The 24,737-nt window shown below is 35.9% G+C and overlaps 1 protein-coding gene across 1 annotated transcript in view; it reads right to left on the bottom strand.

Moving 5' to 3' along the window:
• LOC128743036 (trissin receptor) overlaps nucleotides 1–24,737 on the bottom strand; it is a 48,660-nt gene that overhangs the window by 23,442 nt on the left and 481 nt on the right. The window contains exons 2-3 of the mRNA XM_053839542.1: nucleotides 23,310–23,454; nucleotides 14,635–14,794 (exon numbers count right to left, since the gene is read on the bottom strand). Coding sequence (XP_053695517.1) covers nucleotides 14,635–14,794; nucleotides 23,310–23,454 — 305 coding nt within the window. The remainder of the gene's footprint in view (nucleotides 1–14,634; nucleotides 14,795–23,309; nucleotides 23,455–24,737) is intronic.

Below are 24,737 nucleotides of genomic sequence, written 5' to 3'. Positions count from 1 at the left end.
TGCAAGGCTCCTCTTTCATATGCAATCAATTTTGTTCAAATCGGTTAAGGGACCTATGAGATAATGAAGTCCCATATTTTTCATATTTTTATACATAACTTTTGAACTAAAAGTCCGATCAGTATGAAATTCAATAGCGACCAATGGGACACCTAGACCTTTCATTTGACACTAAGAACACACACACACTAAGAACACACACACACACTAAGAACACACACACACACAAAGAACACACACACACACAAAGAACACACACACACACAAAGAACACACACACACACAAAGAACACACACACACACACACACACACACACACACACACACACACACACACACACACACACACACACACACACACACACACACACACACACACACACACACACACACACACACACACACACACACACACACACACACACACACACACACACACACACACACACACACACACACACACACACACACACACACACACACACACACACACACACACATACATACACACACACAGAAAATGCTCAGTTTTCGAAACTGAGTCGAATGGTATATGACATTCGGCCCGCAGGACCTTCTTTCCATTTCCGGTTTCCAAGTGATTTCTATACCTTTATACTATATATTTATATAGTAGAAAGGCAAAAAAGATAGTGAATAACATGGTATATGACAATTGAGTGCATGACTTTTATAGCGAATTCATAAATTAACCTGGCTCAGGTCGATTAGCACTCAGTTTTAATCGAAGTGCTGTCAAAGCGTTCATAAATTAACCGAGATTGCATCTCGGTTAAACTGACAGCATTCAGTTTGAAGCGCAGGTTAAAACTGTCTTGCATTACGGTTTACGGGTCGATCTGTCAAACTGCCCGTATCGTTCATAAATTTCGGGTTGGAGTTAGCACGAACCCAGGTTAATTTATGAATTCGCTATTAGAGTGGTTGTAATCAGTGCTGAAAAATGTGATGGATTCGTTAGTAGCGAGGGGGCTATTGCCTTCAGCAGCTGAAAAATGTACGTTTTTGGACAACAATTTTTAATTCATCATATTTCTTGTCGGAAACCCAGTAAATTGTGTTTGTGTGAATCAAATGTATGGTTAAGTGATTTGTAAAGATGATCCTATTAAAAGATTTTGAAAATATGAATTCAAAAGTGCATTTTCGGCTCATTTATTTTCAACTGATTAAAATAGGTGACACTGCTTAACTCGTTCCTTAGCCTATTACTAGCTGAGCGCCCGATCTTACTGGTGGCCCCTCTGTCACTTGTTAATTGTTACATCCGTAATCGTAACAGAAATTCCTATAATAAAAGCAACAAAACCATTTTTCTTCCTTTGGACCCCCCTTTCGGTTTCCAACCTGCCCTTTTTTGTTTCCCTTTTTGTTCTCCTACCACTTGTACATCTGTTTTTTTTTCAGAAATATGCATAATTTAAAATAAACAACGCCGTTTTTCCTTGTATGGACGTATCTCCTCATTCCATCGTACTGGAGACCACCTTCTACTTATCAATGCCTTATGTCAAGGAACATGTAGGGGAGATAAGTGCAGGTTGTGACCAATTTTATTTTCGGTCTATAAAACTTAATCAAATTGTTCTAATATGAGTGTTATACATCATTGGAAAGGTATTTCTATTGTCTATACAAAAAAAATGGCGAAATATTTGATTTCCGAAAAATAAAAAAAATTATGGTCATTGCCGTGAAGGTCACAAAAATTAACAGAAAAAATTGTTGTTGCAGGTTGAGAAATTTGTCGTTTTTACAGTAATAAAAACAAAATCCATTTTATTTGAACATATGGTATTTTATGAACGTCAAGCATTAAATTTAGACCATTTTCTTTCAAAAATAATGGGCTAGACAAGACAATAGCAACCGGTAGGGATACCAATGTTTATTCGACCTTCGACACGGTATAAGGCATATAAATGCACAGAACGTATTGCAAACAAGTTAAACTTGCTTATATAGTAGTTTACAAATGCAGAAAAAAAATTTCGAGTTTCAAAAATTTGAATTTCTCAACCTGCAGCACAGCCAAGCCATTTTAACATAGCCATTTTTATACCATCACAAGACATATATATGTAAATAGTCTTTGATGTTGAAGAGCACTTCAAAACTTATCAAATACATAAAAAAGGTCTAATTCTTCAAGGTAAACACAAAAATGTAGTCTCGAAAAACTTTCCAATAATTTTTTTTCCTTTTTTTATGACGCACTCGGCTTACATAGAAAATAGTTTCTATTTATAGTTTCTTCTAAACCAACTTGAATATAAGAAAAGTCGTGAAATCGTGAATCTCGGATGACCTTTGTCACAATCTCGAGTTTTGCAGCTCAACCTTAGATGATTCATTTTGGCAGTCACGTAACTACGAAAGCAAGGGTAGTTTAATATACAAATTTAAAATTTTTTCTCACAGTAAAGTAGCAAACAATCCCCCCGTTGCTTAGCCAGGTAAAATAAAGCGGTTAGCACTTCAATATTCGCCGTGGTTGTATAACATTTCACCGAATACCATTTCGCAGGGGCGATCCTCTCCTTACTCGCTGTCGCTCGTTCGGACCCAACTAAAGGAAAGTAATAGAGGCCTAGGAAAACAAATAAACAACCCACTACCACTGGGGTCAGGGGTTTCATTTGTATGGGAGCACCCCCTCTTAAAGAAAGAGGAGTCATAATTCACCATAGAAAAAATTCTTGCCTCCAAAAACCCCCACATGACAAATTTGGTTCCATTTGCTTGCTTAGTTCTCGAGTTATGAGAAAATTTGTATTTCATTTGTATGGGAGCCCCCCACTTAAAAGTGGAAGAGGTCATAATTCCCCTCCTAAAGAGGGGAGGGTTCTCAATTCACCATAGAAAAAATTCTTGCCTCCAAAAACCCCCGCATGTCAAATTAGGTTGATTAGTTCCCGAGATAACAGGAAATTTTTATTTCATTTGTATGGGAGCCCCACCCCCTCTTAAAGCGGGGAGGGGTCATAATTCCTCTCCTAAAGAGAGGAGGGCTCTCAATTCACCATAGAAAAAATTCTTGCCTTCAAAACATCCACATTAGTTCTAAGGTTATGTAGAAATTAGTGCTTCATTTGCATGGGAGCCCCCCCCCCATTTTTGGGGGTGGAGGAGTTTCTAACTATCTTACGAATCTTCCCTGGCCCCAAAAACCCCTGCATGAAAATTTTCACATTTTTTGAAACGATGGTTCTACAATTGATGAAGGGACGGTAAGGGAAAGTAATGAGGAAGGATTTTTTGAGAATGGAGGGGAAAGAGTGGAAAGGAAGGGGGGAGGGTAATAGGTAGCTACGCTTAACAAGTTGTCGTTGTGACTCCTACCCTTTGTCCAATGCCCTTCCAGTATGGGTCGAACCAAGCTACAATCTGAGATTATAAACGGATTTGAACCCACAACACCCACCAGGGCATGTGGCTCGTTGGTACCCGTGTACCTATGAACCACAGAGGCGCTGGACAAAAGGAGTCTGCACAACCCCCCTTATTAACGTAGCGACATGGGTTAGGCTGTTTTTAGACACAAATTGTGCCTCTTCCTCCAACCTACTGTAGAGATCACCGACCGAGAAGTTTTATCTAACTTTGTGTCTACTGGCGGGACGACGACACTATGCAGGCCCTTGCGACTTACAAGGTGCTGCATGTGAACGCTGTTCGTCTGCCAGCGTGCTAGCCGCGGTTCTCAGCGCGGGGTTTCGGGGGAAGTGCCCGTTCCTTGGTTCGACCCATGCACCTTCCAGCATTGGACAAAAGGTAGGAGTCACAACGACAACTTGTTAATTGTAGATACCTATTACCCCCCGCCCCCCCCTTCTTTTCCACTATTTCCCCTCCATTCCCAAAAAATCCTTCCTCATTACTTTCCCTTACCGTCCCTTCATCAATTGTAGAACCATCGTTTCAAAAAATATTAATATACGCCTGATCGCATTTCAAAGTCATGACTAAAATCACGAGGTTTGGTCAATCAAATTCTCAGGCCGATCGGTTCAGTAGTTTCCGAGTCTATAAGGAACATACCGACAGATAGACAGATTAGAATGACACTGACAGATAATTGTCATTCCAATTTTGACATTGCCGTCACTCTGTATATAGTCATTCTATGTTAAACTAATGTAAACATGATGAATATTATAGATTATCACGACAAACTTTTAGTGGTATTAATAACTGCGAAACTGAATTGTTATTAGAACTATTTTGCAGAAGTCTAAAAATTTGAGCAGTCATCAATAATAACATTTAGGAAGAATGGAGTTGGCATTTATTAAAGAGTCGAAGTTCAATTCCAATTTGAAGTCCAAGTTCAAGTTTAAGTTCAAGTCTCCAAGTCTCTAAGTCTCCAAGTTTCCAAGTCTTCAAGTCTCTAAGTCTCCAAGTCTCCACGTTTTTAAGTCTCCAAGTTTTCAAGCCTGCAATTATCCATGTCGCCTAGTCGGAAAGTCTCCAAATATTCAATTCCCCAAGCCTGCGAGTCTCCAAATCTCCAAGTCTTTAAGTGTCAAAGTCCTCAAGTTCCGAAATCTCCAAGTCTCTAAGTCTGAAGTCCCAAGTCTCGAGATCTCCAGGTTAGAGTCCAATTTGAAGTCCAAATTGAAGTTCAAGTTCAAGTCCAAGTCTCCGAGTCTAAATTTTCAAGTCCAATTCTCCAAGTTCAAGTTTCAAATCCAAGTTCAATTCCAAGTTTTATTCCAAGTCCAAGTTAAAACTTAAGATCCAGTCCAAGTCTCCAACTTTCAAGTCGAAAAACCATTAAGACTCTTTAAGTGTCGTCTTTAAGCCTTTATGTCTTCAAGTCTCCAAATCTCCTATTATCGAAGTCACCAAGTTTCTGAGTCTTCAAGTTGAATTACAAGTCAAATTCCAAGTACATTTATAAGTTTACGTCTAAATTCAAGTTCAAATCTCCAAGTGCAAGTCCATGCCTCCAAGTTAAAGTATTTAACTCGAAATCTTCAAATACAATTTCAAGTCTCCAAATTGAAGTTTCCATGTCTTTATGTCTACAGATTTCCAAAAGTACAAGTCTACAAGTTCATAAGTCTGCACCTCACCATGTCAGCAAGTCTGTAGGTCCGCAAGTCTGAAAGTACCTAAGTCTTCTAGGCTCCAAGTTTCCAAGTCTACAAAGGTTTAGGCCTTCAAGTCTCCAAGTCTCGAAATCTGCTATTCCAATTCACAGTCCAAATTTAAGTCCAAGTCTCCAAGTTTAAGTTTCCAAACCTTCAAGTCTTCCAGTTTTCAAATTTCCAAGTCATTAAGTCTTCAAGCCTTAGAGACTTGGAGTCTGCAAGTGTTCTAATCTCCACATCTCTACAGTCTACAAGTCTAATTTTATGTCCAATTCCAAATTTAAGTTTAAGTTCAATTTTAGGTTAAAGTTTAATTCTTCAAGTTTAGCTCTAAATCTTCAATCTCTAAGTCTCCTAGATTTCAAGTCCCAAGTCTCCGGGTGTCCTAATCTCTAAGTGTTCAAATCCAAGTCCTAGTTTTAATCCACGTGAAAGTCTCCAGGTCTCTAAATCTCCAAGTCTCCAAGCCTCCAATCTTCAAGTCTCCAAGTCTTCATGTCTCCGCGCTTTCAAGTCACCAAATCTTTTAGTCTCCATTTCAACTCGAAGTCAAAATAGTCAAAAAGTCTAAGATCATATCCAAGTTCAAGTCTCTGAGTCACCTCTAAGTTTTCATGTCTTCAAGTCTCCAAGTCTCTCAGTATGCAAGTCTCCAATTCCAAATTTCTAAGTCTCCAAGTCTTTAAATTTCGATGTCTCTAAGTCTCGAAATTTTGAAATCTCCAAGTCCAATGCGAAGTCCAAATTTAAGTCCAAGTTCATGTCTCCAAATTCAAGTTTCCAAGTCCAAGCCTTTATGTTCAAGTCTCCAAGACCTGTGAAACGTAATCCTACGTCAGCCAGTTTTAACCTGAGAGAGAGAGGAGCCAGCAGGGATTGTTTTTGTGCTTCGAACTGTCGGATAAAACCGGGTAAGAACTGTCACTGTGAACTGGGCTAACTTGATTGAATAAAACAGGGGAAGTATTTATTTGCAGTGAAATTTCAAACTCCTCGCAAGCCCGAGCATTCTGACTTCATTTAGATGGTGTTACTTGAATTTTTTGCATCAAATATAACAAGAAGAAGAAAACGAAAACAATCGATCTGTCATTGCGCTGGCTCCTCTCTCTCAGGTTTTTACTATTCACTGTAAAAAAATATTTTTCGTGAAATAAATAAAAAACAAACATTTTCAAAAAAATATGTTTTTCTTTTGTCCATGACAAGTCCAAACAGTAATTTGAATTGTATTACATTCCTCCAGTGATTTTCATGACCAATTTCTTGAAACCGCTAATAAAACTATATGGTCCTCTAGAACTTTATGATGATCGCTATAAAATTGCTTTCCGACCAAGTGATAGCCACCGTCATTATTTATTTAAGCTTTTCGCTTTGTTCTACAAAGTTCTAATTAATTCTAAACACTTGCTCTGGTAAAACGCTATCAATCCGCCAGCTTTGCTGACTTGAAAATATACATCCGTGAGTAGAAAAGTTAAAGTTTTACTGTCGGCTGATCCCGTTCGATATGATTTATGGCGACCATAAAAAAATATCCGACAGAATCTATACCTATAAAAATGGATTTCTGTCTGTCTGTCTGTCTGTGCGTATGTTCCTTATAGAACCGAAAACTACTGAACCGATCGGCGTGAAAATTTGCATATAGGGGTTTATGGGACCAGGGATAATTTTTATGATGGTTAGAGACCCCTCACCCACTAAGAGGGGGACTGCCATACAAATGAAACATAAACTTCTGCATAACTAGAGAACTAATTGAGAAACTGAAAACAAATTTGGCATGTGGGTGTTTTTGGAGGTAAATTTTTTTTATGGTCAGTTGAGACCCCTCCCCTCTTTTCTGCATAACTCGAGAACTAATCAAGCAAATGGAACCAAGTTTGGCTTGTGGGGGATTTTAAAGACATGCATTTATTTTATGATAGTTTGAGACTTCTCACCCCTATGGTAGTGGGGGGCGGACTCTCATACAAATGAAACAGAAATTTATGCGTAACTCGAATTCAAGAAATTTTAGACTCTTCCATAAAACATTAGTCAATAACAAGACCACCAGAAACTACCTATAGTAACACTAGATGATTCAGGGCGAGACGGCCGCAGGCCACAAGTGTTGTCAGAGACCTGCCGTCGGAAGCGCTGGTCACTGCGGGGGGTAGCACCCAGGATTTATGTACAGCACAGTTTCATTTTTGGCAATACGAAGTTTGTCCGGTCAGCTAGTAAATAATATATTTTCAGCTGTTTCCGTAGTCGTGCAACATATGCGCATTAAATTTTTATCGTGCATATTGGTATGATAGAAGGATAAAATAAACGCGTCATCGAAATTTTAAAAGCACTATGAAACAAACCAGGATTGGCTTGCTGTTTTCGCTTCAGTTTTGCTGCTTTGATTACTGCACCTCAGCCAAGCAGAATTTGAAAAAGTGATGTATGGGTCTGTATATAATATTGTCAAAGTAAGCGTTGTTATATCTTTTGTAACCGCAATAAGATTATATATGTGTTAGTATGCCATATTGTGTTGTGTATAACAAGTAAGTATAGTAAGTTTTATCATGGTAATATAAGCAATCATAATAAATTTGATTTTTGGCCGTTTTATTATGGTTTTATAGCTAGTATACGAGTGTTTTGACTGGCATCATCTTGGTATTGCGTAGTACCATAATAAAAGTAGAGGTAATAATTGAGTGGGTCAGAAGGAAAGGGGTGTAAGTGACAAAAAGTAAATTTCGAGAAAATCAGATCCAAAGTTAACTTCGTCTAGAAAATTCGTCAGATTATATAATAGAAAACTAATGACGCACTATGGTTGTGTTGGCTTTACTTTATTAAATTATATTGAAATCTTGGAAAACCACTTTGATTTTCGGGATTTATAAGATAGTTTTGAAAATGTTGTTTGCACTTACACCCCTTTCCTTCTCAGTTATGCACTTGCACCCCTTTCATTCCAAGCGATTATAGGGAATTACTGCTTGGAGTGAAAAGGGTGCAAGTGCAAATCTTGGAATCATATTATAATCGTCTTCATTGAAAGGTAGGTTAGCGGGCAGGCAGCAGTAGTTCAGAATTTTCTCGCTACGTGGCGCTAGTGCAGATGTAATATTCTTGTATAGGCTGTATCTTACGCTACTGACTATTTAGAAAGTTGCAGTCTTCTTGAAGGTTGTTCAAATGACTGTCATCTCGGAAATGACATTGAAAATAGTTCAGAATATTCTCAACGTGCAGCGCTAGTGTATATGCGAACTCGTTTTATTTGCTATAGCTTATAATTCATGTAACCTAAGGTATTACTTTCTTAGGCCAAGTTGTTTGAGTAATAGCGTCCTTGCAGATGGTATGGAAAATAGTGCAGAATTGCCTCACTACCTGGCGCTACCGTATATGTAATATTATAGTATACGCTGTAACTTACGGTACTGATTACCTAGAAAGTAGTGGTCTTCGAGAAGTTTATACAAGTGATTGTTACCTTCAAGATGGTATGAAAAATAGTTCAGAATTTTGTCATCTGCGGGGCTAGCGTATATGCGTATACGTTATATTTCACGGTATGAGTAACTAAAAATATTACTTTCTTCGGGGAAACGGTTTTAGTAATAGCAGCCTTGCTGATAGTAGGGAAAATAGTACAGAAGTGTCTCACTGCGTGGCGACAGCGTACATGTAATGTACTTGTGTGGGCTGTATCCTGCGCTACTCATAGCTCATGATCTTTATAATCTAAAAAATCGCTTTTTTCGGAAATAGAAACATCGTTAGACATCGATTTTCCTCTAGAATTCTAATTGTATGTAATCCCTGATTTGCCTGATTAAAAAAATCTCATTGTTTGTTTCTCGCGACCCCCCATTCCTTCGGTGGCCTGACATCTTAGAATCAAAATCTGCATAAAATATTTGTAATAGCCTAACTTCAGAACGGCTGAACCTAAGAAATAAGTTTATATGACATAATTTGTTCAATTCTTCTCGACTATAGTGGTAGCCTGCTTAGAGCACTCTAATTTGTTTAATTTGTTATGCGAAGAATTTAATCTTTTTTTTTAATTTTACACAAATAAGTAATATATGGAAATTTTTGAAAAATTGTCAGAATAAAACAAAAAATCCGATTGAGTGCCCATTAGTAGCTCTTCGCCAGATTGTAGAACATGTTTTACCTTATCATTAATAAAGATGAGACGAATCTGAGGGGACATGTTTTGAGATAATTCACGTTTTATGCTTTTTATTTTGATTTTACAAAGTTTTTTCTTTCAGAGTATTTTTTTTTCGAAAATACACTTAATTTCCTTCAACTTTTCCGTTGACGTCATTTTTAACAAATAAAGTAGTTTTCAAGATATATTTTGAAAAAAAAAAATTATTTGTAAATACGCCTTTTTGAAAAGTTACTCCAGACGAAAATAATTATGCTTCATGGAAAATGAATCCTTGCGTAACGTCCAATACATCAGCAAAATTTCATCCCAAAATATTCGAGACAAACCGTTTTGTTAGGTGAGCTAGCATTGCTCATATAGTGCACTTACACCCCTTTCCTTCCAAGTGAAAACCAACTTTTATTTTGCTGTTTTTTTCATGATTCTAAAAAAAGTCATTAAACGGTAAAATTTTGACGTGAATTTTCTAGCATGCATAAAACCATGCTCAAAGTATCGTTTCCTACCATTATCTCGATTTTTTCAATTTTGTCACTTACACCCCTTTCCTTCTCACCCCCTCAATTAATACCCCAATAAAACCATTATAAAAGCAAATAAAAGCAAGCGACTTTTGAACCGTTACTTGGGAAGACTTTCATGAACAGTAGTAAATTGAAGACACTGCAGAAGACACCATTTCGTTCAAACAAACCTTTTTTCCAATATAATATATTCAATTCATTAGTACCGTTTTTGGTTAACCCCTTTTGAAAATGCAGTCCAATTTTCGAAAAAATAATTGATATCATAAAATTACATCTTTTCTAAAAGAGAACATCTATGCAAAGTTTTAGATGTATCGGAAATGGACAATTAAAATCAATTTGCGAAACTCCGTAGAATGCCTCTATTATAAAAAGCATTAAGAGCATTGCAGTCCAAAAATTTGACATAATTTATTTGCAAGCATTGGCTAGGAAGATGGCTCTTCAAAAAAGGTATTAAAACTTCTATTTTTATTACTTTGCGTACTTGTTATTCAATGATGAGCTATACTATGTGCTATGAGATAGTTGGAAATTTTAAAAATTATCGTTACAAATGATTCAAAAGTCTTAGAATTTGATGGAATTTTGTACATGAGCATATTTAATGGATTGAATTTTTTTAATCCCAGGTTTCATCTTGGAGAAAATATTTTCTGAGAAATACAAAACCTCGAATTTATAAAATATTGTTGCCAGTCATAAGACCATCAGCAATGCACATGCAAAGGTTTTCATAAATTTCTGAGAACCTTCAGCCCAATCCTGTGCGATAATTTTTAAACATGTCCATTTCATCGCAGTTTAAATCTATATCATCCCAGAAAACGATCAATGCTTTCACATATTGTTTGCTGTTTGCTGTTTGCCAACTGATTACCTACTATACTATACAAAAAATATTGAAATAGCACATCAAAAGTTTGTTAATTGAACAAAAATTGCAATCCCGCCGGAGTATTCAGCTATGTTTTATCATCAAACTTTGCTGTGAGTTGACCTAGTGAGCTGACTGAACCGAGGATCTTATTCGCCATATGCACAAGCTTAGAACGTAATATGTAGTAAAAGTTTCATATGGTTTCCAAGCTTAAAACGTATAAAGACTACATCCATCTGACGAGTGCAACAGCTCGAAAGCAACAACTCTTGCTGTGTATTGTTGACAACTAACCACTGCACGCCATCAACCGTGCACGTTTCCTCGTAAGCAGCTTTAGAATCACTATTTGTCTGGAAAAGCTGGAACAATTCGTGTATGGTTTTGAGAATTCCCGATGTCAAAGCATGAACCAAAAACATTTTTTCATCATTCAGTACTAAGAGCAGTGTGAAGCAAATTGGAGTGATTCTATCTAAGACCTTCATCGTTTATTTGAAATAAATGTTACATGTTACAACATTTATATTTATCTCGTTGTAATCTTTAGATAGACTACGCATTTGAATCAGTACTAGCAAATCATTATTCTTTTCAAACCATCTCACATCTGATAGACTCTTTTCACAATGCTGCTTATTGAATTAAGTGGGATATCTTAAATAAACAACAAAGTAAACTCAATTGAAACCATATTGATTACATACGCAAAAAAACTTACACATCAGGCAACTGCCACTTAGCTTCACTCTGCTACAGTGTCAGAAAGTAAACAGAATTGCGTGACAATCAACCTAGATGACATCTACCACAACGACACGAAATGTAATTAGGTAGGTACACAGAAATGAAACATTAATTTTTACTATCACTTATCGACAATACTTATTCTGTTGATTGTTACCAAATATGAAAATAAAAACCTACATCACATAACTATCAAATGTCACGTACTGAATCGTCCGGCTGGATGGTTAGGTAGCAACATGAACTGCCCTTAATTCTGATGACAGGCTTGGAAAGTCAAAATAAGAAAAGTAGTCTTACTTTTCTTTATCCTTTATCCTTTATACCCACCCTGTGGTGCTTAAGTTTGGAGCAGTTGTGGAAAACTGGAAGTACTATTTGTATAGTGGATTTAAAACTTCGAACACTCGTCAAATTTCATTATTCGATTTCCAAACTCAAACGTTGCTGCCAACATTGTATTCAAATAGTCGTTCCAATGTATCAAAAACGTAAAAATTATGTTCATCATAAACGGACACATGTTCGTCCAAACTTTCAGACCTGTCGTTCCGGGCGATTTTCTGTTTAAAGTTCATTGATTATCGAGAAAGTTTGACCGACCACAATGTCCCCAGACTGTGAAGAAAAGTTTTGCTCCAGCACTGACTGCTTTACTGCACCGCTGGAAAGTTTCCTTCCCCTCGAACAGCTTGGCAGTAAATTGTATTTATTACTGTAGATTCGCTTCGTACAAATATTTAAACCATCGAGCAAGCATGAACTTGAACACGACAACCGACCGGGCAAGTCGCAATTCTAAACTAGCTCATTTTATTCCCCTGTCGGTAAAATGGTATGCAAATATCTGCACCGTAAGAGCAACTCTGCTGAAAAACTTTCCCGTAGATGACGAACCGATACAAACTGGAACGTTATGCCTGTCGTCCTGTCAACTGCGAAGCAAATACGGAGCAACTAATTTACATTTGACCCCACCAGCTGGTACGGCTAATCTCACCGCAATCCACAAATTTATTGTGATAAAACAGACAACGGCAACGATGATGGTGACGACGAGAACGACGTTGGTAGGTAGTAGAAGTGGATAATAGTTTCCCGAAACAGAAGTTACCACCGGCTCGTGGGGAACGATGCCGGCAGCTTTGTACGAATTGAATGAAAGTTTCAAACAAAACTTTTTCAAGGAATTAAATCTTGACAAAGATTTGTGGTTTGTGATGCTCTTCGAAAGCAGTTATAATTAGTTTCTTGCAATGGAAGACAGCACATTTGTAGCTGCTGGCTGGGTGACGGGCAGGTTGTGTAATGGAACAGAACGAACGCGGTAACCCCGATCGTACCAACTGAAGTTTTATTTGATTGTCACTTACGGAATGATTTATTCCTGCAGGTCTATAAAAACGCTCATTATTGCTGTCTCATTTCCATTTTCATTACAGTTTAAGTTGTTACAATATTGTTGTTTGGTGGCAATATGGTCCAAAACGCATATTTTTGATTCGCCTTTGCCAAAAATATTTAATTCAGTGCAAGTGAATACCGAAAACCACGCGCCTCCACTGCATTCTTGACACTTTCTGTCAATTTGATATCAAAATCAATTAAATCGATTCACTGTTTGGATGAATTTTTAAAGAAAGAAACCGCTTTAACTCACTTTAAGCAGGGTATGTTGTTGCTTCGTCGTAATCACCTATTCCCGTCCTATCCAACACAAATTATCAAAAATATCAGCATTTTTATGACACACAATGCAAAACTAGTTATTCCCTAATGTTTTAGTGTGTTGTCTATCATTCGCGATCAATCAAAGTGAGCTGAGATCCATTTAAATGCTTTTTATCATTAAAGAAGTCCTATCAGCCAAATTTCCTACGTTTTTTCGTGCGACGAAGAAGACAATGTCGACTAATCGTTTTAATTTCCGTCATTCATAAATGAAAATAACTCACGCAAGGCATTGTCGTTATTCTATAGCCAGGAAAACTTGCCTGATCTGCAGAAATTTTGCAGAATAACATTTGTCATGCCGTCCTACACAAATACATGCGCGTTAGCTTCGTAAACATTGTTGCGAGTTTTAGTTCGGACAATGAAAAATTTTGATGGACGGATTTTAAAACGGTACGACGAATTTAAGAAATAAAGTCAGTTGCGTAATTTCAATAATATGCTTTAATAATCGCTTCAGTGATTTCAAAGTTCACGGATCGGAAAGTAAGTGTGTTTTAGTCAAATCAGCACAAGAACTTTTGGAGTATTCATTAAATCCATCTAAAAAATGATGAAAATTAGAATGGCTTTACTTTCTACGACGGGAATTAGAAATAAACCCCGCCAAGTAAAAAAACGCGGGTCTAAAATTTTACAGAAAGGAACAAGTCTATAAAATTTGAATGAAATCGAAGCAATTTCCAAGTTATAACGTGTCTTTTTTTCACGGAATTGCTGAATGTTTCCCATAGTTCTCGAATAAATTATTATATGATAATTTTGAACATCAGGACTTTTCCATCATAATTGACAGGAAGTTAAGCTGAGAGCAATGAAGGTTTTACATAATTGCAATTTGATGATACCGATTTCCTCTGCTTGCTCACTTTCTATCGCCCGGTGAATGCAATGGGAGGAGTATTCTATTCTGATTCAGGAGCCCGCTAGCCGGAAGCTTGAAAAGTCAATCTCAAACTCATCAGTTTACCGTGAGTGTCCGTCCGGCTCAACGGAAGCGGGTCAACGGACAACGAAACGGCGAGCGCTGCTGGTGCTGGCTGCTATTCCGGATAGTGGTTCGGTACGGTGAATACTTAATGGATGAGAAGGTCGAGTTGTCAGGTTAAATATGGATTACGGAGCTGACACGCGTAACTTGGGTCGAATTAGATTAGGCAAATTGTGATGGTCCGCGACAGGTGATAACAGTTGAGGAATGGCTGCTGCCTTTGATGGGCAGTGAGATGGGTTTGTGCAGATAGAGGAAAGCGGTACTACATGTAATCGAGGAAATCTGTTGTAGGTCACTGTAATGCTGTTTATTTTTAGATAACCGTCGAATTTTGTATTTCGGCGCTTGTTACGGGATTATGTGAGGTGTACGATTGCTTGTAGCTAAATTGAATTGGGGTTCGTGAGATTGACGATACAGGTTAAAAGAATTAACGCGAGGAAACTTACCCTTAACCTTCGGGATGTCAGTATTTGTTTGCACGTGATGGGATGGATGATGGCAAAGTAGCGCTCCATGCAGATCACCACCAGGATAAATATCGAAGCCGTGTAGCTCAGCGAGTGCACAAACTGATACATCTTGCATAGGAAATCGCCGAAGACCCAGCTGTGCGGAAAGTGTGCAAGAGAAAACGAAATTAATTAAATACCGTTCTGATTCAAACTTCGAACACTTAAGCTATGCTGAAACTTTCTTCAAAGAAAAATGTTCGAAAACATCTTTATTCTACTCCCATAAATGGTTTAATAGCATGACAATTTAATTATTTTCGTGTTAAAATTTTAAAAATGAGGATAAAATGCTAGTTTACATTGAAAAACACCAAAAAACTGCTGTTCGGTTTTGATTCAAACTTCGAACACTTTCATGGTCGACATTCAAAGCTCGAATATTTCAGTCTCAGACATCGAACACTTGTATTTCTTTGAAAAGTATTAATGTTTTTAGTGTCATTCAACTTAAATAAGTGAAATTTCATCCTTTTTCTAAAAACTGCCTTTTTAAATCCACCTAACAGTATGATTCAAAATTTTCACACAATAATTAGTTTCAATCCGTATTTCTGTAGTCAATTGCTTATATTTTCAAACTCTATGTACCACATCTAAAGCAAGTTAACTTTGTAGAGCTTTACAATGCAGATAATTCATTTTCCCGAAGGAAAATCCGGAAAAACCGAATATTATTCGTGGGTGTTCGAAGTTTGAATCACACCTCAAAACGTGATTCAAACTTCGAACACTTTTTATTTATCTCATATCTTTAAAATAATGCATGAAATATTGTATTTAACTATGCTTTAGTACATATATATCTTGCACTTACCTAATAATCGCGAAGTATGAAGGTAAATGTTCTAAACTTAGTAAAATAATGCAAACGAAAAAACAGCTACTTTTGCACGAAACGCTAAGAGTATGCGAACGAAATTAAAATCTGAGTTCTCACTTTTGCCAGCGCCTGCTGATTTCTTACAAGGAGTCCTATAGTTCAATGTCATACCTCACTGGATAGAGGACATTCTAACGAACACGGTGGTGTACAATAAGCGTAATATTTTATCAAATTAGCGATACTAACGAGCATTTTATTCTGAAGTGTTCGAAGTTTGAGACTGTTCTAAGTTTGAATCAGAACGGTACATAAAATGAAACAAAAGAAAAACATGGCATGTTGGAGCACAAAATGTTGGAAGTGTGTCTGTAGGGTTAATAGAATTATCCGGTGAATGGAATCATCAACAAGTAAATTGGATACTTCCATTCTGCACCGTTTGCTGCTATCTCAAAACTTTGTGTTGCTCTTATTTTGGTTTAATCGTTTCGCAAATTACATAAAAAAGAAAGAATTTTAAAAGAGAGAAAGCTACTTTGTCAGCTTTTGACACAAATCTTTCTATATAAAATTAACTATAATTCTAGTTTAAGGGGACATAGTACTTTTTACACCATATTTTTTGCCTTATTTCAAATATTTTTTTCTCGATAACGCGAAAAGCGAATCGATTCGGGTTTATTGCTTGCTAAACATTGCACTTTATACTAACATTTGCAGTTTTGTTTGCATATGTGAACCTCTTCCCCTCTCCCCTACGGCTCCTTGAACATGATCATTCGAAAAAAACATGATTTGCGGTACCATGGATTGGCGCTGGGGGGCTTATCCGAATTGAAAAATTCCAAAACTACATGAAAGAATATTAAATTATCTCGTGTTTGACCCATCCTTTTTTTAAAATTCGAACGCATAACAAAATGGCGGACATTCAAACATAAAAGTAAGGTTTTTAGCCGAAAAAATTGACTTTAAACATTTCTAAAAAATACAAAATTTGTAATATCGAAAAAAGGATGGGTCAAACACTAGATAATTTTGTTAGCTTTGAAACAAAAAAAGAATCATGAGAATTGCTTCAGCCGTTCTTGAGATATTTATGGTACCGACTTTCAAAACCTGGTTTCGAGTAAAACGACGTTGAAGTTTTTATTCGCTGTGTAATCGCTCCAGACATGCGCGGTAGAAATAGCTGTAACTTTGTCAATTTTTGGAATTCATCGAAATGACTTGAAACACATATGGTCAAAATGTTAATCTTTCGAAATAATCAATAAAAAAAATTTCGATTTTTTTAAATTGAAAAAGTACTATGCCCCCTTAATGGCTTGACTTATTCCTGAACTATCCTTATCCTAAACTTATTCCTGCATTAGTAGTACCAATCAATCAATAATTTAGAGCTCAGCTATATGTATGGCTTCCGTCATTTCTATTTAATTTAAAAATAAAGTGAAAAATCATCTTCCAAAATATTCCATAAATACAAATTAAGCAGCTCTAATTTATTAACAAATCCTACGATGCTGCATTGAAGTGAATAGCACTAACTTAAAAGAAAAACTTTCACTGAAAATTACGTTCGAGATTTTGCTACTGCTAGTATGGGTATAATAATATCTAATTATGCAATCATCAGGCTAGACCGCGTGATCCGTATCTACTGGAAGTAAATAGTGAAACGTGATTACGGCTGACAATTTGCATAAATTTCAATTAATTATTTTAGAAAGTTTCTTATTCCTATCATTTTCTTATGCGTATCGATCGCGATGTGAGAAAATGATTAGAATAGCTTTCAATTATGATGAAATGGCGGTCAAAACTGATGTGTTGTGTTAATGTGGAATCACTTGCACAGTCAATTGATTTGCATTGTATAAATACGTCAACTTCTCCTATAAAAAAACTACTTGACATATATAGTTTATAAAAAAAAAGAAAAAGTTATAAATTTTAGCTTGCTGACAAATTTTTTGTCTTTTTATGAAATCTAGACAGTTTAGTCGAGTAGGAAGTAGGTAATATTGTTTTTGATTTTGTCACTAAATACGTAGCGCACATTGGAATCCGAGCTATTTCTAGGTTGCTATTCTGTTTGTTCGATTTAATCGACGTTTTTCGGCGAAATAAGTATGAAGATTTTTAAATACCAGTTAGTCCGGACGTTTCGAGCTACTGCTGGTCTGCGCTCATCATCTGCGGACAACTTTTTCGTCCATTAGGTTCTACTTGGTACTACCTAATGGACGAAAAAGTCGTCCGCAGATGATGAGCGAAGACCAGCAGTAGCTCGAAACGTCCGGACTAACTGGTATTTAAAAATCTTCATACTTATTTCGCCGAAAAACGTCGATTAAATCGAACAAACATTGCGGTGGCGGCGATTATCTGAAATCAACAGGTTGCTATTCTTTATTAACGGAGACTTCAATAAAATTTGATCCGCAGGGCGTACTCTCTTGTACATTGGTCACTCAGAATATTTCCAATATATGCGGAAAAATTTCCATGACGTACGTGAAAAAGGAAAGCTTTTCTTTTGTGTTGACAATGCTAAGGTATTTCTTGGATTTTATTTCATTGATCCACAAATACAACGTAAATTCAATTTGCCTTGCCGGCACATACACCCTACAGAGAATTACAATAACATAGTACTTGATTGAGTGTTGCTTATTGATCCAACGATATCCCAGCCAGCAACAACCATATTAAAAATATCTCACGATTATATTGCACAAATTACAGGGTAAAATAACATCCTAACGCTACGGTTTCACTAAATTACGGTTAGTTTTCCAATTTAAACTTCTGCAGTTTATTGCCTCGTTCGGTTGAAATGGTGGTGGTATTTTTGTTGGAAATGCAGCTTACACGTGCCGAATCAGCAGCGTGGTGTAGAATTAAAATTCAAAAATGTTTATTACATGCTCGTGCGTATCGGTAAATGAGAAAACTGATTCAATAAGGCATACCTAATACTGTTATGAAAGTAATTTTCTCCAACGCGGCGGGTATCACTGGAGAACGCTAGATAAACGACTCGTGAAAAAGTTCATTTCACCACTTTCCTAGCCATGCAACGGAATTCGTGCTTACCGGGAAATGGGTTAGAGTAGGGACACGCGAGCTAAACGTTGATAGAAAAAAAAACTCGTTCAGTTGCTCACTGAATGAGAATTTATTTATTGTTGTTTTTACGTATTTGTTATGAATGTTAAATTAAAGAGGAGCTGGTGTTAAGACGACTTTTAGAAAACCGATTTTTCCGATTCATTTTCTGATAGTAGAAATTCGCAGAAATATTTTAATTCAAAGAAAATTTCCATAGATGTGGAGATTAACCTATTCACTTCTATACAGGCCTGGCACACTCTTTTGGTTTCGATTTTGTTCTTTCGATCACAACAACTTGGCCAAGCAGAATTTGAAAAAGTGGCGTATTATTACTTCTGGAGTTAGCTATAATCTACAATATTGTTGAAGTAAGCTTTGTTATGTCTTTTGTATTAATGGCGGTATGGAGTTGCTACTTAGCTATTTTTGCTACCAAAGGTATTGCAGTCCTACAACACCCCAAACACAACTAAAACTATACTTTTTTCAACAATATTGTAAGTTATAACTAGAATTGCTGGCTGAAAATTGTAAACTCTAAACACCAAACTCTAAAATCAAAACTTTAAAACTTTGAACGCTATGCTCTAAACTTAAAACTCCAAACTCTAAACTCTAAACTCTAACTCAAAAGTCAAAAGTCAAAAGTCAAAAGTCAAAAGTCAAAAGTCAAAAGTCAAAAGTCAAAAGTCAAAAGTCAAAAGTCAAAAGTCAAAAGTCAAAAGTCAAAAGTCAAAAGTCAAAAGTCAAAAGTCAAAAGTCAAAAGTCAAAAGTCAAAAGTCAAAAGTCAAAAGTCAAAAGTCAAAAGTCAAAAGTCAAAAGTCAAAAGTCAAAAGTCAAAAGTCAAAAGTCAAAAGTCAAAAGTCAAAAGTCAAAAGTCAAAAGTCAAAAGTCAAAAGTCAAAAGTCAAAAGTCAAAAGTCAAAAGTCTACAATTTAAAGTTTTAAGTGTGAAGTTTAAAGTTTTAAGTCTAAAGTGTAAATATGATTTGAAATTAAATTTGAAAAATCGAAAATCAAAATTTAGAGGTCAAAAATCAAGATTCACTTTAAAATTTAAGGCTCAAAACTAAAGAATTGCAAGACAAAACGGAGAAATCAGATATAATGAAATGAAAATGAAAAATTAGAAATAGAATATGAGAAATGAGAAATGAAGAGTGGGAAATAAAGGAGAAATGAAAAATGAAAAATGAAAAATGAAAAATGAAAAATGAAAAATGAAAAATGAAAAATGAAAAATGAAAAATGAAAAATGAAAAATGAAAAATGAAAAATGAAAAATGAAAAATGAAAAATGAAAAATGAAATATGAAAAATGAAAAATGAAAAATGAAAAATGAAAAATGAAAAATGAAAATTGAAAAATGAAAAATGAAAAATGAAAAATGAAAAATGAAAAATGAAAAATGAAAAATGAAAAATGAAAAATGAAAAATGAAAAATGAAAAATGAAAAATGAAAAATGAAAAATGAAAAATGAAAAATGAAAAATGAAAAATGAAAAATGAAAAATGAAAAATGAAAAATGAAAAATGAAAAATGAAAAATGAAAAATGAAAAATGAAAAATGAAAAATGAAAAATGAAAAATGAAAAATGAAAAATGAAAAATGAAAAATGAAAAATGAGTTATTAAAAGTTAGGAGAAGGCGGAGAGAAATGAAAAATTAGATATCATAAATCAAGAATCCCCCGCTTAAATGACAATTGTGAAAACGGTCATAATCTTCCCTAATAACAATTCCAAGGTTTATTACGATATTCCAAGATTTATATCTAACAATTATTACGTTCGTATAGTGGTTTTCATGACCTATTCCATAAAACCGCTGATTGAACTATGAGCTCATCAGAACTTTCTGATGACCGTTATAAAACTGCTTTCTGACCGAGTGGCCCACTCCTCAGACTGTTTTCATAACCTCTATAAGAATCAGGTTATTAGCTTAAGTAGTCGTATCACGTTCTGCTGAAAGCAGCAGTAAAACCGATTAAGCTTTTGCTGCTGGACAGCCACCGCCATAATTTAATAAAGCTTTTCGCTCTGCTAAAAGCTAAATCAATTCGCCAGATTTGTCAACTTAAAAATAGATCCGTGAGCAGAAAAACTTTAACTTTACTGTTAGATCATTCTAAACGATTTGGTTTATAGCGACCATAATAGAATATCCCGTACAATAAATAATGAATTTTGAGCAGTCTTAGTTTGTTTGCAGCATGTGCGCATTAAATTTTATCGTGCATATTGATATGATAGGTGGATAAAATCAACACACCACTGAAATTTTGTAAATTTCGAATACTGGTTTTTTAAACCAAATAAATATATTCAGTTAGTCAATCTCAATTTCTAACTAAATCATTTTAGTTGTTTCCTGTGACAGGAAACCCGACAATTTTATTTTTGCAAATTTATAAGAGAGGTGGTGCAACCAACAAGTTTTAACGTGGTAATATAAGGAACCACGATGAATTTGCTTTATGAACAGTTTTATTATGTCAGAAATTAAATAAAAAGAAAACTTATCCAATTGAATTCTACTATGTATATTTCTTCCGGACAGATACGTATTTCGCCTACGAGTTGCAGGCTTCATCAGTGTCTGTTTTCCAACCGTTTTAGTTCTTTTTATTTAATTTCAGGTTTCGTATTCTACTAAGACGCTCCAAAAACTTCAGTCAAGTTTTATTACGGTTTTCTAGTTAGCTGTAAGCGTGTTTGGACTCGTTTTCTCTTGGTGTTGCGCAATACCACAATAAAACGAGAGGTAATGTTTAATAGCGCAATAAAACCTTCATAGAATTTAAGTAAAACCAAGTGGCTTTAGAATTGTTACTTGGGTTATCACTATTATGATTATGATTTATAATTACCATAAAATCAAAGGCATTTATATGATGGTTTAACCATTATCATTATGTTCATCATATCGTACACTTCAAAAATATGTATGGAAAATCGCTCGATTTCGTATGGTGAACATTATTAACGACCCATTGTTTTTATGATTACTTGATAAATAACCATAACTAATGTACTTGATATTATACCAGGCAATAGTTTGGATACGGTACGCAACCATTTTACAAATGGTTCTAGATTGGAAAATAGCTGATAATATTTATGGTTAGAGTATCGTTCCAATTAATGCGGGCAGAACTCAGTAATCAGAAATCAAAATCAGAAATCATAAATTTGAAATCAGAAATTAGAAATCAGAAATCAGAACTCAGAGCTCAGAAATCGAGAAATCAGAAATATAACAGACCGTTATCCGTTTGGCATGGGCTGTCCATTTGATTTGGTTTGTTCGATTGGTCTGTTCTGTCCATTTGGTTTGGTCTGGCCAGTCCGTCTGGTCCAGCCTATCCGTTTGGTCTGGTCTGACTGTTTGGATGGATGTGATCTGATCGTTTGGTTTAGTCTGTTTGTCCATTAGGTCTGGTCTAGTGTCTCTCTGGTCAGGCCTGTCCGTTAAGTCTAGTCTAGAATGTTTGTCCATTTGGTCTGATTTCACTGTTCATTTGGTCCGGCCTGGTTGTCGATTTAGTCTGGTCTGCTCTGTTCATTAATTTTGGTCTGGTTTAATCATATCTATCCGTTTGGTCTAGTCTAGTCTGCTTGATCATGTGCTCTGGTCTCTATGTCCATTTGATCTGGTCTGTCAGCCCATTTGGTCTGGTCTAATGTGTTTCTGGTCTGGTCTGTGCGTTTAGTCTAGTGGTCTGTTTGACTATTTGGTCTGGGTTATCTGTCCATTTGCTCCAGTCTGTCTGTCCATTTGGTCTATTCTGTTTGTGTATTTGGTCTGGTCTGATCTGTTAATTTTGTTTGGTCTGGTTTGCCTGTCTGACCATTTAGTCTGGTCTAATCTAGTCTTTTCATTTAGCCTAGTCTAGTCTGGTCTAGTAAATGGAAAAAACTTTGTTCTCTCTGTCCATTTGGTCTAGTCTGTCTGTCCATTTACTTTGGCCTGGTCTATCTGTCCTTTTATTCTGATCCAATGTGGTTAGAAAGACAGAACAATTTAAAAATACATGAAGATAAAAAGGTCAGAAAGACAGAAAGACGGAAAGGCAGGAAGACAGATACAAAGAGAGACATAAAGACAAAATGGTGGTAAGATAGAAAGACTGAAAAACAGAGAGACGGAAAGTCAAAATAATCAGATAGATTGATGAAAATATGGAAAAACAGAAAGACGACAAGAGAAAAAAGGCATAATGAGAAGATGGAAGACAGAAAATCACATATAAAGAAACAGTCAAGAGACTAATAGAATACTCTGAAGTCGCTTTTTACGCGACCATTTTTACGCGAATTTCGGAATTTACGAGGTTTTTTTTTACGCGAATTTCGGAATTTACGCGGTTTTTTTACGCGAATTTCGGAATTTACGTGTTTTTTTTCACGCGGTTTTGATTTACGCGGGACGTATCCTTCGCGTAAATAGCGGCTTGAGTGTATTCCAAATGGAATATTTCGGAACTCTAGTTTTAGAATGCTTCTGTTCTATTTCATACAGTTTATACGAGCTTTGCTTAGCTTTTTGAGAAAATAATGTGTTCACTGTTATAGTTACAGTTACAGCTATAAAAAAATCTTACACTACATTGCACTTTATAAAAGGTATTAATACACATAATTTAGTACTGAAATTTACCTTTCAATCAGGTAGATGGTGAGATTTTGCATCACACAAAAGACTCCGACGCAGAGATCAGCTACAGCTAGGTTTGCCAGGAAAAAATTCGTAATTGAGCGCAACCGCCGCGACATCGTCACCACCAGAATAACGAGTAAATTTCCTGTGAAAAAAAATATGGAGAAAGAAAAAGAAATAGAGCAATGGCTGCCTCAGAACTGAAGCTATTCGAGTGTGATGACGTAATGGTTCGGTAATACGTGACAAATATCTTAAAAAGGAGGGTTTTCATCATAAACCTTATCGTCGGTACAACTATGTGAAAAGAAAAGTTCCATAATCGGCCGCAATTTAAACTATATCAACTACTTTATAAAGCAATTAGTGTTTCTATATAGTCACCGATAATGGTAGCTTCGAATCTAAGACTTTGGTTTTGGAATAGTCTTATAATCATTTAACAAAAGTACTTTTTGCGTTTCTATTTCCGGCAAATTGGGATTGCGAATAAATCACAAGCGTATGCAAACGAACTTCTCTCCTTGGTGTCGAAGAACCATCACTTCTGATTTGATAGACAATACAATTTAAAGAAAAACAACAAGGAAAACTACAAACAATTACAAAACCCTTCCGCAAACAGAAATGAGCCAACAGAAAATTACACTATTCCATCCATTGCTGTTGGTTTTTCAATTTCTTGAGTTCGCTCTATTTCCGTTTCTTGTCAGTCGATAACTTGCTTGACGGAACGTTTGCACAGCAGCGCGTTCAAAGTTGTTTGGTTTGTGTGCTGTGGGAATGCTTGCTCAAGTTCACCCATTCCTGCTGCGTATGGCGGTATGACGCCAGTCTAGATGATGATATAATTTACTAACGGGGAAAGATAAAGTTCTGTGTGTACAACTCTGGGGAAACCGTTTCACTTGTTCCCGGTGAGTCGTTTACGACGAAACAGTTGACAGAAGTATCATGGATTTTCGTGGCTTTTTGCATGCATGTATTCGTCTTAGTGTGTAACTGAGCTGAACTGAGCACCAGCAGTGATGAGCTAATGATAATGCGTTTGTTGAGAAGAAATGCGATTTTAATCGCTAGAATTTTAGGGAATTTTAATGAAAGTTTTGTTTTTCATATTTTGCATACGTAGCACTGGAGATAGGCTACCAGTACTTAGTAGAAGTTCATGGAAGAAGATTTTGATTACTGAAGAATTGGAGTTCATTTATTTGCATAATTTGATGCTTGGTGGCGCACGATTTTGAAAATTTGTCAACAATAACCATGCGCCTCCATTAATTCCATTTAGATGGAGGCGCACTTTTTATAAACATGATTTAAGTAACAAAGCGACTCAGACGAACAAATAATAGAGTTGAACTTATATTTTTGGTCTATAGAGTACAGAAAATATAAAATAAATCCAGATATGGTTACAAAAAAATA

The sequence above is a fragment of the Sabethes cyaneus genome, chromosome 3, assembly GCF_943734655.1.
Source record: "Sabethes cyaneus chromosome 3, idSabCyanKW18_F2, whole genome shotgun sequence".
In the NCBI taxonomy this organism is placed as follows: domain Eukaryota; kingdom Metazoa; phylum Arthropoda; class Insecta; order Diptera; family Culicidae; genus Sabethes; species Sabethes cyaneus.
Note: the sequence above shows the minus strand (reverse complement) of the source record. Positions and strands in the feature narration are given on the sequence as shown.